Genomic DNA, 19,796 nt, shown 5'->3' with positions numbered 1-19,796 from the left:
GATTGTTCCATCTTTCTACCAATAGACTACTCTGCTGGAAAGAATTGTGCTATTAAATGACTACAGCATAACAGTAAGTGGATGAAACATACAAGATATTTGGAATTTGTTGCTATTTATGTTAAGGAATCATCAAAAGAAAGTAAAACAATATACTTTGCTGCGGAGTAGACGAAGTGACAGTAGGACATACTTTGCAGTGAATGAGATTGAGTACAATCACAATTTTCACTATTATCCATTGAAATAACTTTATTAAATAATCAGGCAAGCATTTTGTTACTTCTAGGAAGAAGTGGGAAAAAAATTAAAGCAATTAATAAAAGTCAGGATATGGCCTTAATTTAAGACCCATCATTTAATGACCCATTCCCAATTCCCGTGAGAAGGCAGTGGAGATTCGTCTTCTTGAACTGCTGCAATTCTTCTGATGAAAGCACTCCCATTGTCCTGTCAGTGTAGGATTTCCAGGAGTGTGACTCAGTAAAGGAACAGCATAATATTTATAAGAGAAAATGGCGGGCAACTAGGAACGGAACCTGCAGTGATTGTATTCTCATATGCCTGCTCCCCCTTGGTAGAACTCTGTTGGAGTGATCTAGAGTAACTAGAGTGCATTTATAGATTTATATTTGCAGTCACTATGTACAATTGGTAAAGGGAAATAATGCTTAGATTGGTGCCAATTAAGAGGGCTGCTATAGACAGGGTGATGTCATGCTTAATACTCATACTCAAAAGAGCATTGGTATTGGTACCAAGTTATTATTGTCACATATATTAAGATACACTGAAAAGATTTGCTCTGCATGCTATCCAGGTAAATCATACTATACATGAATACATCAGGTTGCGCAAAATCAAAAATAAACAGTGTAGAACATAGTGTACAGATGCAGAGAAAGTACTGATAAAGTGCAAGAGCTGCAACGAGGTAGATTGGAAGATTGGGAATTCATCCTTAGCATACAAGAGTTCAAGAGTCTGAAAAAGCAGGGAAGAAGCTGTTCTTGAATCTGGTGGTAAACACTTTCAAGCTTTTGTATCTTCTGCCCGATGGGAGAGGGGAGAAGAGAAAATGACGGGTTTAAACGGTCACATTAGCGGCCTTCCAGAGGCAGCACAAAGTATAGTTGGAGTCTATGGGAGGTGGGGTGGGGGAATACAGAGGGGAAAACAGAGGCTTGTTTATGTGATGAACAGGGCTGCAGATTCACAACAGTCTGTAATTTTTTTGAAGTCTTGAGCACAGCCATTGCATATCAAGCTGTGATGCATCCAATTACAATGCTTTCTACGATGCTTCTAGTGAAATTGGCAAGAATAATTGGAGGCCTGCCGAGTATCCTTGGCCTTCTGAGGAAAGAGGGGCATTGGTGTGCTTTCTTGTCCAAAGTATCAATGTACTTGAATTGTTTTTGATATTTACAGCTCGGAAATTGACGCTCTCAATCATCTCCACTTTAGCACCATCGATCCACTTCAGGGAGTTTACTCCACCCCCTTTCCTGAAGTCGATGACCAGCTCTTTCATTTTGCTGACGTTGAGGGAGTGATTGCTGTATTGACACCAAGTTACTAAGCTCTCTCTCTCTCTCTCTCCTTGCTGTGCTCTGTCTGGTCATTTTCTGGGATCTGGCACGCTAGTGGTGTCATTTGCAAAGTTGAGTTTGAGGAGTATTAGGCTACACAGCCGTGAGTGTATACAAAGGGGCTGAGAACACAGCTTGGGGACAGGAGTGTTGCAAATTATCGTAGAAGATGTTTTGTTATCTGTCCTTGTTAATTGTAGTCTATCGGTCAAGAATTCAAGGATCCAGTTGCCAAGATGGGTGCTGAGTCTGAGGTCCAAGCGTTTGGTTGGAATTATGGTGTTAAAGGCAGATCAAGAGTAGAGAGTATTACATCTCACCCCAATTTGTGCCTCGAAGATTGTGAAAATAATTTGCTTGCTACCAGATACAAGTCTCCTCCTGCTCGTGTAGTTGGAAGATTTTAGTTCTGATCCAGCGGAGTTTCTGGTCAATAGCAACTTCAGGATATCAAATGCAAGAGCTCAATAATGCAACTGCTTATCAAGCCGAGATGGTTAGAGCCTCTCCTGTTGGAAATGGTCATTGCCTGGTATTTGTGTGGCATGAAGATAATTTGCCCGAATATTGTCTAGGTCTTGTTACGATTATGAAGCAGAGCAGTCTTTTCATTCCGGAGCATGACATTCACCAAACATGTCAAAACGCGTGCATGATGCACACACAGTACCCATCTCTAATGGAAGGCAAATATACCTCCATCATCAGATTTCTCTGCTGGTGGGAAATAAAGTTGAAATGTTATTGGTGCTTTGAAGGGACATTCCCCAGATATTTGCTGCTTCTTGTAGTTTACGTGTTCTTTAATTTTTTTGTCTAAAAGCTTCTTGCACTAGCGCACAGTTTTCCTCTACGAATAAATCCATCTCAGAAACCATCAGCATGCTGTAACTTTTTGTGCAAATGCTGGATGGGGACAGGTGCATGCAGTTATCACCTGGTAAATGACATTGCTGCAAATTTTAAACCATGCTGCACTCATTTCTACAACATACTGTGCAACCATAACAAGCAAAGAAAATGTGCTGAAGGCTTTCTACGCGAGGAACAAAATTCAGCTTGTTCCTGCATTCAGAGATTAATCAGATGCCTAAAACAGAGTTTCATCACTGTCCCCAGGACTAAGCAGCGATATCCCACAGAAATACAACCTTTTCCAATTACAGCAATATTTAGGAAAAACAAAACTCATGTTACCAAGTGTCTTTTGCAGCAGTTATTTTTTACCTCTTCAGTTATTTCTTCAAAGCAAGTTCAAACTATTTGCATCCGAAATGGAAAACAGAACATCACTTCAGGAATGGGAGCCACTCAATAGTCCTGGTGAAATTTTAACAGTAGGCCAAATTAGTTCTAACACCAAAGAAAACAGGATGATCCTTAACATTATCCTTGAATACAAATAGCAAGAAACAAACTGCTTGTGCAAAGAACAGTTAAATACCGCCGACAATCCCCAGACATTTGAAGCGCTTTCCAATCACAGTCCAAGGGATTTTCGCACAGTTTGCTGGGCAATTTTGCAGAACTGCACCCGGTCATCTCGCCACATCTTCGAGGCATCCACATTGGCCCCACTTTCATCGTTAGGCTCTATGGAAAGAATGTCAAAAGGAATGTGAATAGTGAATACAATTATAGTAAAACTACACAGTATAAAAAAATTAATAACAATTATAATATAAATTAAAAAATAAAATTATAGCTGGAATCACACCCGTCTCATCATCTCTGGCATTTGTTCAGTAATCTGCCCATCAAATAACCTGTCTTCACCTACAGTGCCCTCCACAATGTTTGGGACAAAGACCGATCATTTATTTATTTGTGTCTGTACTCTACAATTTGAGATTTGTAATTAGCAAAATGACGTGGTTAAAGTGCACATTGTCAGATTTTAATAAAGGCCATTTTTCTACATTTTGGTTTCACCATGTAGAAATTACAGCAGTGTGTATACATAGTTCCCCTATTTCAGGGCACCATAATGTTTGGGACACAGCAATGTCATGTAAATTAAAGTATTCATGTTTTGTATTTTGTCGCATATTTTTTGCATGCAATGACTGAAGTCTGTGATTCATGGACATCACCAGTTGCTGGGTGTCTTCTCTGGTGATGCTCTGCCAAGCCTGTGTTGCAGCCATCTTTAGCTTATGCTTGTTTTGGGGGCTAATCCCCTTCAGTTTTTGAGCTTTAAGAAAAAGATAGAAGTAAAAAAAGTAAAGAAAGTGCGCAAGAGTCGTGAAGGTGCAGGAGAGTGTTGAGAAAAGAAAGCCCCTTAGAAAAGAAGTTAGAGAAGGAAGTAAAGAAAGAAAGTAGACCCTAGAAAAGAAGGAAAAAGGAGAAACAATCGCTCTATTATAACATTAAACTCGCAGAAAGGGGACTACCAACCGAGTCTGTTTTTGTTGTTTTGTTTTTTTTTACCCCCCGTTGCCAGATCCTGGTACCTTTTATTTATTTATTTATTTATTTAAATTACTATTGCACCTTATGCTTGTAATAGTTCCAAAAACATAGACCGCATCTTTTGGAAGTGGTCTGCTTTGCCTGCTAAGAGGAATCTCATCTCTTCCAGATGTAGTGTTTCAAACATATTTGATATCCACATTTTTATTGTTGGTGTAGGCGCATTTTTCCAGAATTTAAGTATGAGCTTTTTTCCCATTATTAGCCCGTAATTGAGTAAATTCTTCTGAAACACGTTTAGTTCAGGGTTACCTTCCGATATTCCAAAAATAATCCATTCTGGTTTTGGTACCAGTTTTATTTTAATTAATTTTGTAAAGATGTCAAATATTTCATTCCAGAAATTTTTGTACAAAAAACAAAAGAATGCGCTATGGTAGCTTCTTGACACAGACATTTATCACAGATGGGTGATACATTAGGGAAGAGTTTATTTATTTTAGTTTTTGAATAATATAGTCTCTGTAATGTTTTGAATTGGATGAGAGTATGTCGTACGTTGATCGAACATTTAAGCACCTGTAATAAGTTATTACAGTACATCACTTGATAGGAGTCAATGTATGTTAGGGAACACAAACGGTGAACAATGATTGGTCAAGATAGCAGATGGATAATAGACAAAGAGTCCAATCAAGAAAGAGTTGTTGTCGTCAAAGGTAACAAAGGATGAAAGTTTCAGCAACATACAAACCAAGGCAGGCTGATAGTTAGCCAACGTTAGAGGTGGACAAGGTGGTCCAACGTTCATCTCAGAATCACATAGGACCAAGGATGTGAAATATCTTGTTCATTTCCCAATAGTTGCCAGGAAAATGCATAGAGGTAGAAGCATTTCAGGTGAACACTTAGAAGTATAACATATTCAAGCATTTAGGAAAGGGAAGATGGTGATAGCTGGTAGTTTATAACGATAAAAGAAAAGCAAGGGACTGCGAAATTATAATAATGGGCATGAAAGAGAGAAGATGGAATCCAAAACAAGAGAAAAAAGTTTAAAAATGACAAATGGTGGCAACAATACCAGCTGCCCACTCATATCCTGGTCAACAGCATAACCCACTTATGTTTTACCTGCCAGCATGCTGACAACAGAGAGGAGAATCTTCTCAACACTCTGAACAGGACTCCACCGCTCTGCACTGCTCTCATATCCCATGGGGTCATCACCTGGTGCATGTAGAATTGAGATGCAAACTCTCCCATCTGGGTAAACTGTAGCAATAAATCAATGATCAAATATAAAAGGCAACCTCTTCACAAAATGCACAGCATACATGAATGTTCACATCTTAAATCATCACTACCGTGAAAGGAAAAAGTTCAGCAAATTCTTCCAGCTAATAAGCAGAAGCCATCAGGACCACATACCAATTGCTTACCATTTGGGTGAAACATTTCTCCTGTGAAACGCATTTTTGGTGGACTCAGTGGGTAATCATGTGGGAAACTTAGTATAGCTGGAAACACACCACCTTCAAAACACGTGTCCTCCGGGCCCCTATTGAACAAATAAGTCAGATTTATGGTATTTGAATCATTCACAGTGAGCATATCCAAATTTAAAGCTGCTGATATTCAACTACAATGATAATATTTAAATAGAATAAAATCATGTTCAATCCCCTTGCAGTTCATGAAGGGAATAAAAGAATAGCCCCATCTGTCAGGGGCTTATTCGATTTAACAACCATTACAAGCTCCCATTTCTGTTTTAAGCGAACATGGTCCGCTTTCTTCTTAATTTGTAATTGCCATTCATGTATTGCACTAATGATCTCTATGGCCTCCAAACCTCTTCCAACTTCCAACCATGAGACTTTATTGGCACATGTACAGTAAAATTAATTTTGGGGGAGAGGGAGGAGAGGCGAACAAGTAATCTAATAGAGGTGCATAAGATTATGAGGAGAATATATAGTTTATATGCACATAGTCTTTTATGCCACATATGGAATCAAGAACCAGAGGATCTAGGTTTAAGATGAGAGGGGAAAGATTTAATGTGAACCTGAGGGGAAACATTTTCACACAGGGTTGTAGGTATATGGAATGAACTATTGGAGGAGGTAGTTGAGGCAGAAACAACATTTTTACTCATTTGGACAGGTACAAGATAAATTTAATTGTCATTTGGACCCCTTGAGGTCCAAACGAAATGCCGTTTCTGCAGCCATACATTACAAACAATTAGACCCAAGACACAACATAATTTACATAAACATCCATCACATCGCTGTGATGGAAGGCCAAAAAAACTTATCTCTCCACTGCACTCCCCCCCCCCGATGTCAGAGTCAAAGTCAAAGCCCCCGGCTGGCGATGGCAATTGTCCCGCGGCCATTAAAGCCAGGTACATGTAAAGGAAGGTTTGAGGGGGATATGGGTCAAATGCAGGCAGATGGAACAAGAGTAGTTGGGGCATCTTGGTCGTCATGGGCAAGCTGGGCAGAAGGGCTAATTCCATGCTCGATGATTCTAAGTTCCCTCATACTTTCAATGAACTTCAATTGTAATTTGTTTTAATTATCACATTCTATGCCACTACTTCCTTAATAATGGCTTCCAGCGATTTTCCAAATCAAGATCAGGCTCGATTCTTGGTCTATAATTTATTGACTTTAGTCTCCCACTTTCTTGAAGAGGGACGATTTATTTTACAGCAACACTCTAATAGGACCTATTTTAGCAATTTACAGATATTTCGCATTTACAATTTTCCAAGCTGCTGGGTCTTTCGCAAAATACAATGAATCTACAATTTCTAAAGCTATTTATTTTAAGACCTTTGGAGGCAAAATAACCGGAGAAAGGCTGACAAGACCATCATCTTCAGATTTGTGATTGCTTTAAAGATCCTCGCCCATTTCGGCTGCTGAATTTCTTATTAATGGAATTTGATTGTGTTTACAAACATGGTGACAGATACAAAAAGTTCAAAGTTTCTGCCATTTCCCCACTTCTGAAGTCAAAGATTGCAATCAGTAAGAAAAGGTGATAAAACGTCCTCCACGATAATTAGCTTGCATCATCCTCCATGATGTTATCTTGTATTAGACTTGATGTTAGCTTGTATTAGACTTTAATGCAACAATGTACAATCATTTGAGGGCAGCAGCAGAGGTTTTAATTACCACCAGAATGTTTATTAATAATGCCTCTATAATACATAATTTGGACATTCCTTCCCAGGACAATTGATCAGTTAAAAAAACAAAAAATTGCCATCTGATTTAGTGGAGCATGCAAATACTTCCGAGCCAACCCATATGTACAGACAAATGCAGCTGAACAGGGCACTTATCCTCTCAATCCTGCTCCAATATTTATTTAGAATGTGATGATTTCAAAAAAAATCAATGGATTTGCATTTCCCTCGATTTGGTGGCATTTCATTTCAACTGAAACATGCCAATAGAATATGCATGGAATAAAGGGATATGGATTATGTGCAGGCAGAAAAGAATTGGCCTTGGCATCAAGTTTGGCACAGACATAGAAACATAGAAATTAGGTGCAGGAGTAGGCCATTCGGCCCTTCGAGCCTGCACCGCCATTCAATATGATCATGGCTGATCATCCAACTCAGTATCCCGTACCTGCCTTTCTCTCCATACCCTCTGATCCCTTTAGCCACAAGGACCACATCTAACTCCCTATTAAATATAGCCAATGAACTGGCCTCAACTACCCTCTGTGGCAGAGAGTTTCAGAGATTCACCACTCTCAGTGTGAAAAAAGTTTTTCTCATCTCGGTTTTAAAGGATTTCCCCTCTTATCCTTAAGCTGTGACCCCTTGTCCTGGACTTCCCCAACATCGGGAACAATCTTCCTGCATCTAGCCTGTCCAACCCCTTAAGAATTTTGTAAGTTTCTATAAATCCCCTCTCAATTTCCTAAATTCTAGATAGTATAAACCAAGTCTATCCAGTCTTTCTTCATAAGACAGTCCTGACATCCCAGGAATCAGTCTGGTGAATCTTCTCTGCACTCCCTCTATGGCAATAATGTCCTTCCTCAGATTTGGAGACCAAAACTGTACGCAATACTCCAGGTGTGGTCTCACCAAGACCCTGTACAACTGCAGTAGAACCTCCCTGCTCCTATACTCAAATCCTTTTGTTATGAAAGCTAACATACCATTCGCTTTCTTCACTGCCTGCTGCACCTGCATGCCTACTTTCAATGACTGGTGTACCATGACACCCAGGTCTCGCTGCATCTCCCCTTTTCCTAATCGGCCACCATTTAAATAATAGTCTGCTTTCCCGTTTTTGCCACCAAAATGGATAACCTCACATTTATCCACTTTATATTGCACCTGCCAAACATTTGCCCACTCACCCAGCCTATCCAAGTCACCTTGCAGTCTCCTAGCATCCTCCTCACAGCTAACACTGCCCCCCAGCTTAGTGTCATCCACAAACTTGGAGATATTGCCTTCAATTCCCTCATCCAGATCATTAATATATATTGTAAATAGCTGGGGTCCCCGCACTGAGCCTTGCGGTACCCCACTAGTCACTGCTCGCCATTGTGAAAAGGACCCGTTTACTCCTACTCTTTGCTTCCTGTTTGCCAGCCAGTTCTCTATCCACATCAATACTGAACCCCCAATGCCGTGTGCTTTAAGTTTGTATACTAATCTCTTATGTGGGCCCTTGTCGAAAGCCTTCTACATCAAGGGCCTTGTGCTGTACCATTCCACCAAAGAACACTCAATCCACTTCCAGAATTACATCCACTACATGGATAGGACATGTTGGAGGGATATGGACTAAGCACAGGCAAGTGGAACTAATGTAGCTGGGACATTGCTGGCCGGTGTGGGCAAGTTGGGTTGAAGGGCCTGTTTCCACACTGTATCACTCTATAACTAATTGTTCTATGAACCTCAGAAACAACTCGGATCTTGGGAAAAGTTCACATTTTCCATTACTGTGTGTGAAGATGTTTCCAGCCACACCAAATCAAGCCACTCTATTCTATGGTTACATCCCCTTGTTCTGGACTCACCCACAAGACAAGTTTCCGTCTACCCTGCTCATGGAAAACATCCCAATTAGACCATCCAGGCAAAGTGCTAATTTAACTGTCAGATTTTATAATAATTCTGGTCAAACTGCACTGAATTTCCGACAAGGCTGATACATCTTTCCTCAGTTACAGAACCCAATATTGAATATAGCATTCTAAATGGGTCTAAGCAGAGTTCATCTCTTACCAGGTTACACAAAAAAGCTGGAGAAACTGCTTTGCAGCAGCTCACACGAAGGAATAGGCAACGTTTCGGGCCGAAACCCTTCTTCAGACTGATCGGGGGCGGGGGTGGGTGGGGACAAGAAAGGAAAAGGAGGAGGAGCCCGAAGGCTGGGGGATGGGAGGAGACAGCAGGGGGGCTGAGGAAGGGGAGGAGACAGCAAGGACTAACAAAATTGGGAGAATTCGATGTTCAGTCCCCCGGGATGCAGACTCCCCAAACGGAATATGAGGTGCTGTTCCTCCAATTTCCTGTGCTGCTCGCTGTGGCTATGGAGGAGACCCAGGACAGAGAGGTCGGAGACAGAGTGGGAGGGGGAGTTGAAGTGCTGAGCCACCGGGAGGTCAGCTTGGTTATTGCGGACCGAGCAGAGGTGTTCGGCGAAACGATCGCCCAACCTCCGCTTGGTCTCACCGATATAGATCTGCTGACATCTAGAGCAGCGGACGCAATAGATGAGGTTGGAAGAGATGCAGGTAAACCTCTGTCGCACCTGGAACGATTGCTTGGGTCCTTGAACGGACGCAATAGATGAGGTTGGAAGAGATGCAGGTACGCAATAGATGCTCTTACCAGAATGCTTTTCCACCCACACAGAAACAAATACTTCAATCATCTCAAGTTACTACCAAGGTAAAGTAAGCTTGCCTTAAAAAGTGAACCTTGAATTTAAAAAGCGTGACCAGTGCCTTTGAACCCATTTTGTGCTTAGAACCAAACACACTACTTCATTAACTGCATTTCTTTCCAACCTGTCCCTTCAGAAACTCCTTTACTCCAAGACAACAGAAAACATATTCAAAAGCTTTAATTTTAAAGCTTTAGAATTGAAACCAGTTCTCTTCAGTTCAAATTACGATAATTATTCTTTTGTGCAATCAACAATAGACAATAGGTGGAGTAGGCCATTCGGCCTACTATTCAATGTGATTATGGCTGATCATCCACAACCAGTACTCCGCTATCCTTAAGAGCTCTGTCTAACTCTCTCTTGAAAGCATCCAGAGAACCGACCAGAAACTCTGGGCAATATACTTTTAAACATACCAAGGACTTTAAGCTACTCAAAGATTTACTAGAAAAAACAATTCTAACATGATGTTTGGCCACCATTATTCATGTTATCCATCTCACCAGCCTCTTCTGCTGGACTAGTGAAGGAGCATAGTGACCTAAATGGTGGCATCTGTCATGCAAATAGTCACAGACTTAGTGAATACGCACAACTGTATGTTCAGTTTTTTTTATTAATGGGTTTGCTGAATACCAGCTGTTACTTTGGAACGATCCTCTGAAACCATGAAGATTCAGCCCAATTCTTTATCTTTATTCATTTTCCTGTTCACTTCTACACCTCCTCTTCCTGTGCATATGGCTGACCACCTCCACTATTTTATGCAACACTCAATATTGCTCAGCTAATATCTAGGCTCCACATTGTGGCAGACAGTGCAACAAATCCAATGCAAAAGAGTTGCACTGAAAAGCCAAGGCTGATGGATTTATTTAGATACTGCGCTTTAAGACTGAGGCAAAAGTGAGCAAAGGCTGCCTCGCCAACAGTCTGTCTGTCCTTTCCTTTTTTATGTTTTAATAGTATTCGTTAAATGTATGTTTTTAGTGTTCTTTAGCTTGTTTTATGTGGGGGGTGGGGGGGGGCTGGGAGGAAACATTTTCTAATCTCTTACCTCGACGGAGATGCGATTTTTCCCCCATATCGTATCTCCGTCCGCACTGCGGCCTAACATCGAGGAGTTGGCGGCCTTTGCTGGTGACCGATTTTGAGAGCTCCACCGCGGGATCTCAAATCCACCATAACCCCTCCCATTTATGTTTGTATTAACAGAATTGGGAGTCATCAATTCAGCCAGTGATAAACATGAGCTAGATAGCTGGGGAATTCCACAGGTTCAATTCACCAAGTGCATAAAACAGCAGCATTGTATCTCTTTCTCCTTTTTACGAATATAAAATAGTAGGCCACTCGGCCCCTCAAGTTGGTCTCAATAGAAGTATGGCTGATTTACAGCAGCCGCAGCTCGTCTTCTCTGCTAGTTCCTCATAACTATCAATCTCTTGATCTTTCCAACGTTTAACCGTTTCCACCTTAAATCTGTCCAATGATCCATCATGCTCGGGTGCATGGAGTTCCAGAAATTCACTACCTCAGAAGAAATTTCTTTGCTGCTCAATTTTAAATTACTAGCCTCTTACTTTATAGTCATGTCTCCTTATTCATGACTCTCCCACTAGAGAAACTCTATCCTGCCAGGCCCCTTTAGGATCAGGTATGTTTAAATAAGATCACCCCACATTCTTTGAAACTCAAGGAAGTCAGTTCCAATTTGTCCAGCTTCTTTGGTATTGGTATATTTTTGTCGCATGTATTGAGATTCAGGGGAAAAACAAGTACAACACGTAGTGCAATGAGAAAAACACCAGAGTGCAGAATATAATGTTACAGTGTTCATGCACTAGAATATCACAATGCTTTTGAATTTCACTCACTTGCAGTCTCTCGCCACTGAAATAATCATCTACCTTTTGATTCCTCTTACTGATGTGCATGAATCTCACAGTTCCATATATGAAACTCCATTTGCCAAGTTTTCACACTATCACTTAATCTATACATTTTTCCAGAATCACAGTCCTTCCATGTCATCGACAAACGTGAAAATCTTACATTTTATTCCCTCCAGGTTATTTAAGTAAATAGAAAATTATTGAGGGCCATGAACTGACCCCTGGGGTACTTTACTAGTTACATCACTCAGCTTGTTAGGGACAATTTATTCCAAATGTTTTCTATGTGACAATCAACTTTCAATCCGTGCTATCTGTCTTCCTCCATTACCATGGACTCTTAATTTATACACCAGCCTCTTATGTGGCGCTTTATCAAATGACTTATTCACTGGAGTTCAGAAGGATGAGGATAATCTTATAGAAACATATAAAATTATAAAAGGACTGGACAAGCTAGATGCAGGTAAAATGTTCCCAATGTTGGGCGAGTCCAGAACCAGGGGCCACAGTCTTAGAATAAAGGGGAGGTCATTTAAGACTGAGGTGAGAAAAAACGTTTTCACTGAGAGTTGTGAATTTATGGAATTCCCTGCCAGAGGGCAGTGGAGGCCAAATCACTGGATGGATTTAAGATTTAATTAGATAGAGCTCTAGGGGCTAGTGGGGTCAAGGGATATGGGGAGAAGGCAGGCACGGGTTATTGATAGGGGACGATCAACGATGATCACAATGAATGGCGGTGCTGGCTCGAAGGGCCGAATGGCCTCCTCTGGCACCTATTTTATATGTTTCTATGACTTTTGGAAATCTAATGCACCATAATTCCCCTCTATCAATTCTCCTGCCATGTCCTTAAAAGAATTTAAACAAGTTTGGCGAACACAATCTACCTTTCACCGAACCTATAGAGCTTTGACTCTAATAACTTACTCTCCATAGATATTAAACAAACTGACCTATAATTCCCCACCTTCTATCTTCTTCTTTCTTTGCACAAAGGAGTCACATTGGCCATTTTCCACATTTTTGGTATTTCCCCAAGGAATGGGATGAGCTATAAAAATGGTATTAAATAAATCTGAACTACAGTAATTGAACAGGCAAACCTTAGTATAAAATAAACACGATGGCAGGGCCAATAGAATTTACTGGAGGAGGAAAAAAAGTGCTTAACATTTGTAATTACAAATCCAGTTTAGAGATCCAAATGCTGGTTCATCCCACATGCAATAAAACTGTCATAGTGCTCAAAGGGGTTATGTGACCATCAACTCTATTTAATGAAGAATGGAAATAAATTATTTGAGATTGCAATGCTTAGAACAAGTATAAGACATCACGAAAAAACATGAAACATCACTGATTAAGGTTCTCCAGAGATGCTGCCTGACCCACTGAGTTACTCGAGGATTTTGTGTTTTTCTTAAAACTTTAAGGGAATTGAGGGCAGCACAGTTACTGCCTCAGCTCCAGCAACATAGATTCAATCCTGACCTCTGGAATTGGGTTCATGGAGTTCACAAGTTTAATACTTTCCTCGCAACTGGATTGTGTTTTTCCAGGTGCACTTGTTTCCTCCCACATCCCAAAGACTTAGGGAATCTTGCAGGTGGGGAGAAATTGAGGGAATGTGGGAAGAATAAAATGGGATTACCTTCAATGGGTCAGCGTGGACTCAGTGGGCCATAGGTCCTTTCTTTGGGTTTTGTAACAAAGCTTTTCCTCCAGTTTGAGAAATGTCAACTCACTGGAAGATACCAATTGAAGGGAAGATGCAGAAGGACGATTTGTTGAAACTATATTATGATGAGGTATGATTATCCACATTGCACTGTCTAAAACAGTGGTGGCGCCTGATTCAATAACGATAATTCAATGATGATAACAACATTTACATGGATCTCAAAAAGAAAAAGAAAATCACCTTCCATCCTATTAGTTTTCTTTCAGGCTGCATATCGCACGTCACTATGACTCTTTTGTTAGCACTCTCAACCGAGTCAGTAGATTATGGATTCAATTACCCTGCCAAAAACTTGACCTTCATAAGAGAACAGAATGTCAATATGAAGCAAGTTGTGCATTTCTAAATGTGCTGCCTTTTAGATGAAAATCTGCATCAAGGTGCCACTATTTGAATGAATGAATTAATAAGTTTATTGGCCAAATATGTACACATACAAGGAATTTGCCCTGGTGCTCCGCTCGCAAGTAACAGCATGACATACAGTAAACAATTAAGAATAAAACATTAAACATTAAAACATTAAGAATAAAACATTATAGTTTAAACATGTGAATGAAATAAAATACCAGAGCAAGAGGCTACAGACTTTTGGTTATTGAGTAGAGCTACTGCTCGTGGAAAAAAGCAGTTTTTATGTCTGGCTGTGGCGGCTTTGGCAGTCCAGAGTCGGCTTCCAGAGGGAAGTGTTTCAGAGAGTTTGTGGCCACGGTAAGAGGGGTCACAGATGTTCTTACCCGCTCGCTTCCTGGCCCTGGCAGTGTAGTTCGTCAAGGGGGGGAGGGTTGCAGCCAACAACCTTCTCAGCTGATCCAACGATTCGCTGCAGCCTCTGGATGCCGTGCTTGGTGGCTGAGCCAAATCAGACCATGATGGAGAAGGCGAGGAGACTCTACGATGGCAGTATAGAATTGGATCATCATTGGCAGATTGTGTTTCCTCAGCTGCCGCAGGAAGTACATCCTCTGTTGGGCCTTTTTGACTGTGGGGTCGATGGTGGCCCCCCCATTTAAGGTCCTTGGAGATTATGGTTCCAAGGAACTTAAAAAACTCCACAGATGTGACTGTGGTGTTGTTGATGGTGAGTGGGGGCAGGGGAAGGAGAGCTCTCCTAAAGTCTACTATCAATTCCACTGTCTTAAGAGCATTGAGCTCCAGGCTGTTACGAAGGCACCAGGACGCCAGCTGTGTCACTTCCTGTCTGTAGGTAGATTCCTCCCCATCCTGGATCAGTCCAATCAAGGTTGTGTCATCCGCAAACTTGAGAAGCTTGACAGATGTGTCTGGAAGGTGCAGTCGTTGGTGTAGAGGGTGTAAAGGAGAGTGGAGAGTATGCAGCCTTGTGGTGCTCCTATGCTGAGGGTCAGCGGGTCTGAGATGGGCTTTCCCAGCCTCACATGCTGCTTCCTATCTGTCAGGAAGTTGGTGATCCACTGACAGAGGGGTTCAGGCACAGTCAACTGGGAGAGTTTGGAGTGTAGTAGCTTTGGCACAATGGTGTTGAATACAGAGCTAAAACCCTAAAACAAAATCCTTGCATAGGTCCCCTGGTGGTCCGGGTGCTGGAGGATGAAGTGCAGGCCTAGGCTGACTGCATCATCCACTGATCTATTGGCAAACTGCAGAGGGTGTATTTTTCAGCTGGGCCAGCACAAGTCTTTCAAGGGTCTTCATGATTACAGAGGTCAGTGTGACAGGCTTGAAGTTAATAAGACCAGTAATCCTTGTCTTTTTGGGTACAGGGACAATAGTGGAGACTTCTCTCAAAATGAGTGAGTACTTGGCACCTGTAACGCAATGTCTGACAGGGTGAAATTTTCATTTTCTACTCCTCTAGAGTTCTTTTCTAAACTCTAGAGGCCAAATAGTCTTGTTCTGTCCAGTTATTCAATAATAAGAGGATGTAGAAATCCGGCAGCCAAGTGCATGAGGAAGAGAATCAATCATGATCTTAAATGGCTGGCACAGACTTAAAAGTCACAAAATCTTTTCTTGTTCTTATGTTAAGAGGCTTTCTCACGGGGCGACTTGACGCAAGAGGTAACCAGAGTTGAACATCGTGGGAACCTCGTACGATAACCGTACGACATTCGTGGACCACCGTGGCGCTAACAGCAGGTACTCGTGTAACTTGTTGACTCAGGAGAAAATTCAAGCAAGCTTGAATTTCTCCAAGAGTGACTTGTACACTTGTGGTTGAACTTTGAAACATTATATGGACGTAGTGGCCAGTGCGATATCCGTAATAACTCTTGCGTTTACCGTGGGAACTCCTGCGAACGGTGAACCCGGAAGCTGGACAGAGGGGACAGAAGGTGAGTAAAAAAGTGGTCTCAATATCGCCAATGGAACATGTGTCCATCGAGGTCGTCCCACCTCATTGTCATTGTTGGAGAATCTTTTTCACTGGAACACTTGCAGAGATGGCTCCCAGAAAAGCTCAAAGGGGGTAAAGCATGTCAGAAAGGTTTTTGCCATGCAGGAGAATGAGGAGGAGACGCAGCAAGAGAGACAGGTGGAGAGGCAACAGGAGATGCCACAGATAACACTGCCTGTGGGCTCCTTGGAGCAGGGAGAGGGTGAGCAAAGTGGATTTCAGATGGCCTCCCCAGTAGCCGTTGTAGGAATAGCCTCAACAGACGCGTATATAAAGGGAAGATGGCAGAAGGTAAGGCCATATAACTTCACCAGGGAACAAGAGGGGGAACTTGTAGAATGGTATCAATTCAACAAAATTCTTTACGATAGAGAGGATTACAGAAACAGAGAGAAAAAACGGAACCTGCTGGAGACGAAGGCTGCGGAGTATCCCGGGTGCTCATGTGAGTATATATAACGATATATTAGTACATCAACAGGAAAACCATTTAATGTTATCCATGATTTAAAAACATACATTGCTATTGATGTAAAAGTGCTGTTTTTGCAGTTAACTTAAACTTCTCTTATTTTATAGTGTGTGAAAAAAAAGTGACATCATTTGTGCCACGTGATGATTTAACAACACTTCACAGTTCACAATGTTCATTCAAGATTTAACGGGAAAGCTCGGGAGACGGACAAGTCACTCGCACAAATAACAGAAATGCCGAGTACCCGTGGGAACTCTTTATCTACCCCCCGTTATATCGTGTGATATCGTGCTAGACCACGACCACTTCACTCTGGTTACATCTTGCGTCAAGTCGCCCCGTGAGAAAGCCCCATTACACTGCACCAAAAAAATAACTTGACAGATTACCTGCGGCTGCATGTTCTCACAGCACATCTCATTAATGTTATTTTAGATTTTCCACACCCAAACAAAATTAAAATACGTCTAAATGGTCAATTGTTCAGCAGTTAAAACTCAGTAACATATGACAAAGAGACTCATACCATGCCCAATTTCACTGAGAAAACATATATCCTGGAAATGTAACGGATTTCATGCATGGTGCATATTTATTTAATAAATAACTGATGTTCAGCAAACAGTCCACTCATTTAGAACCAAACCATAGCCACTTCACTGGTTAGAAAACTGACTTTTCTTACAGCACGTCGATTTCCAATTATGGTGTTTCATCAATTTTTAAACATGATCTGTCACATATGGATGAGTTTGCTAAAATTGGCACCATCACCAAACCGTAAACTCATTTGTTAAACCACATAAATATCAACTCTCCTCCAATACTAGACTTCAGAGATACAGCGCGGCGCCCTTCGGCCCGAGTCCATGCCGACCAACAATAACCCCGTACACAAGCACTATCCACATAAAGGGACATTTTGCAATTTTACCAAAGCCAATTAACCGATAAAACTGTATATCTTTGGAGTGTGGGATTAAACCAAAGCACTCAGAGAAAATCCACACGGTCACAGGGGAATGTACAAACTCCGTAATAACCGCACCCAGTCAGGATCGAACCCGGGTCTCTGATGCTGTAAGGCAGCAACACTAGCGCTGCACCACAGTGCCGCCCTAATAATTATAAAATGTATACATATGAACCCTCCTCTATTAATTATAAACCACACATTTCTCTATTATATAAAACAAAATTTATAGAGCAGATAAATCTGCAAGGCGTAGCAAATACCAACATTTTTTTCTATCCAAGTAACTAAACCTGTATGTATATATGTTTTTCTTAAATTGTGTTTATAGTGTGTTTATTGTGTTTATAGCGTTTATAAAATATTGGGACAATGGCCAAATATCCCAAGTGATGTTAACTGTGGAATAATTAACATTGAATTCAATTGACTTAAATGTGGGTAGATGTGTTTTTCTTGGAAAATATTTTTGTAAATGTTTAATTTACAACCACTGTTGAATGTAAGCATAAATTCAAATATTGTTTTAAGATACAGCTGTTTAATACAGCTCCATGGCTTCTGCAGCTGCCAAAGCATTTTTATGAGTGATGAATAGCAAGGTCATACACGATTAAGATTATTATTTTCAAAATTTTGTGCCAGGGATACCATTCAAAGCAAGAGTGGGGTTTGAATGATAACTGCAGGGCAGCAGCCAGCTCTCAAGATATTCAGGGCCAATGACCTGTGAACCAATTTTCAACATAAGATGGCTACGCCGCATCTGCTCCACGGATGAGGCGTTCCACACCAGGACATCTGAAATGTCCTCATTATTCAGGGAACGGGGGTTCCCCTCCTCCACCATAAATGAGGCTCACACCAGGGTCTCTTCCATACCCCGCAACACTGCTCTCTCTCCCCATCCCCCCACTCGCAACAAGGGCCGAGTCCCCCTAGTCCTCACCTTTCACCCCACCAGCCGTCACATACAAAAAGTAATCCTCCGTCAGTTTCGCCACCTCCAACGTGACCCCACTACTCGCCACATCTTCCCATCTCCCCCCATATCTGCCTTCCGCATAGACCGCTCCCTCCATAACTCCCTTGTCAATTCTTCCCTTCCCTCTCGTACCACCCCCTCCCCGGGCACTTTCCCTTGCAACCGCAAGAGATGCAACACTTGTCCCTTTACCTCCCCCCTCGACTCTGTTCAAGGACCTAAGCAATCGTTCCAGGTGCGACAGAGGTTTACCTGCATCTCTTCCAACCTCATCTATTGCGTCCGCTGCTCTAGATGTCAGCAGATCTATATCGGTGAGGCCAAGCGGAGGTTGGGCGATCGTTTCGCCGAACACCTCCGCTCGGTCCGCAATAACCAAGCTGACCTCCCGGTGGCTCAGCACTTCAACTCCCCCTCCCACTCTGTCTCCGACTTCTCTGTCCTGGTTCTCCTCCATGGCCACAGCGAGCAGCACTGGAAATTGGAGGAACAGCACCTCATATTCCGTTTGGGGAGTCTGCATCCTGGGGGCATGAAGATCGAATTCTCCCAATTTTGTTAGTCCTTGCTGTCTCCTCCCCTTCCTCAGTCCCCCTGCTGTCTCCTCCCATCCCCCAACCTTCGGGCTCCTCCTCCTTTTTTCTTTCTTGTCCCCGCCCGCCCCCCCGATCAGTCTGAAGAAGGGTTTCGGCCCGAAACGTTGCCTATTTCCTTCGCTCCATAGATGCTGCTGCACCCGCTGAGTTTCTCCAGCTTTTTTGGGTACCATAAGATGTCTTAGTGGGCTTGTGTTGTTTTCTCAATAGGATTATTGAAAGTAATTACTGCAAATACTGCAGTTGCTGAAAATAAACGTCATCAGAACTGAGAAAGGTTTGAGATAAAACAAGTTTAAGTAGCAGGAGGCCCTGGAGAGAATAAAAAGATCTCCACAAAAGGTGCAAAAAGATCTCCACAAAAGATTGAATGATAAACGCAGGTTAAAAAAGGATGGTAAAGGCCAGCTCTCAACAAATGGAGTAAATAGGTGAATACAAATCACACAAGTTATTACGAGAAAACGGACATAAGCTGATTATTTAATCACTGTTGTGCTCTGAAGGCAGTAATATGCTGAGTCAAAGGATAAAGGCTGTTCCTCAGTTTACAGGAACAGTGTTTCATAGGAACAATGTCTTCTTTATGCACAATCCCTCAGGATTGTTGTCTTGCTTCCACCACTCCTTTTCCAAGGAGTGGAAGATGCACATGAGTGAAGTCTCAGAGTGAGGTTGTTACTGCACTCCATCACCAAATGGTTCTATGGCAGAGGTAAAACAAAAAATAAATGTAATTATGCATAATTTTGCATAAATTATTTATTGGATAAGGTGGAAACTTGTAGTAGCA

General features: G+C 41.8%; 1 protein-coding gene across 1 annotated transcript in view; it reads right to left on the bottom strand.

The window, feature by feature from the left end:
- Nucleotides 1–225: 225 nt before the first annotated feature.
- Nucleotides 226–19,796, bottom strand: part of ube2g2 (ubiquitin-conjugating enzyme E2G 2 (UBC7 homolog, yeast)) — a 47,311-nt gene continuing 27,740 nt past the window's right edge. The window contains exons 4-6 of the mRNA XM_055638431.1: nucleotides 5,447–5,565; nucleotides 5,139–5,279; nucleotides 226–3,185 (exon numbers count right to left, since the gene is read on the bottom strand). Of these exons, the coding sequence (XP_055494406.1) occupies nucleotides 3,073–3,185; nucleotides 5,139–5,279; nucleotides 5,447–5,565 (373 nt within the window). The 3' untranslated portion in view covers nucleotides 226–3,072. The remainder of the gene's footprint in view (nucleotides 3,186–5,138; nucleotides 5,280–5,446; nucleotides 5,566–19,796) is intronic.

This window comes from Leucoraja erinacea, chromosome 7 (assembly GCF_028641065.1).
Source record: "Leucoraja erinacea ecotype New England chromosome 7, Leri_hhj_1, whole genome shotgun sequence".
NCBI lineage: Eukaryota > Metazoa > Chordata > Chondrichthyes > Rajiformes > Rajidae > Leucoraja > Leucoraja erinaceus.
This window is presented reverse-complemented; position numbering and strand designations above follow the sequence as displayed.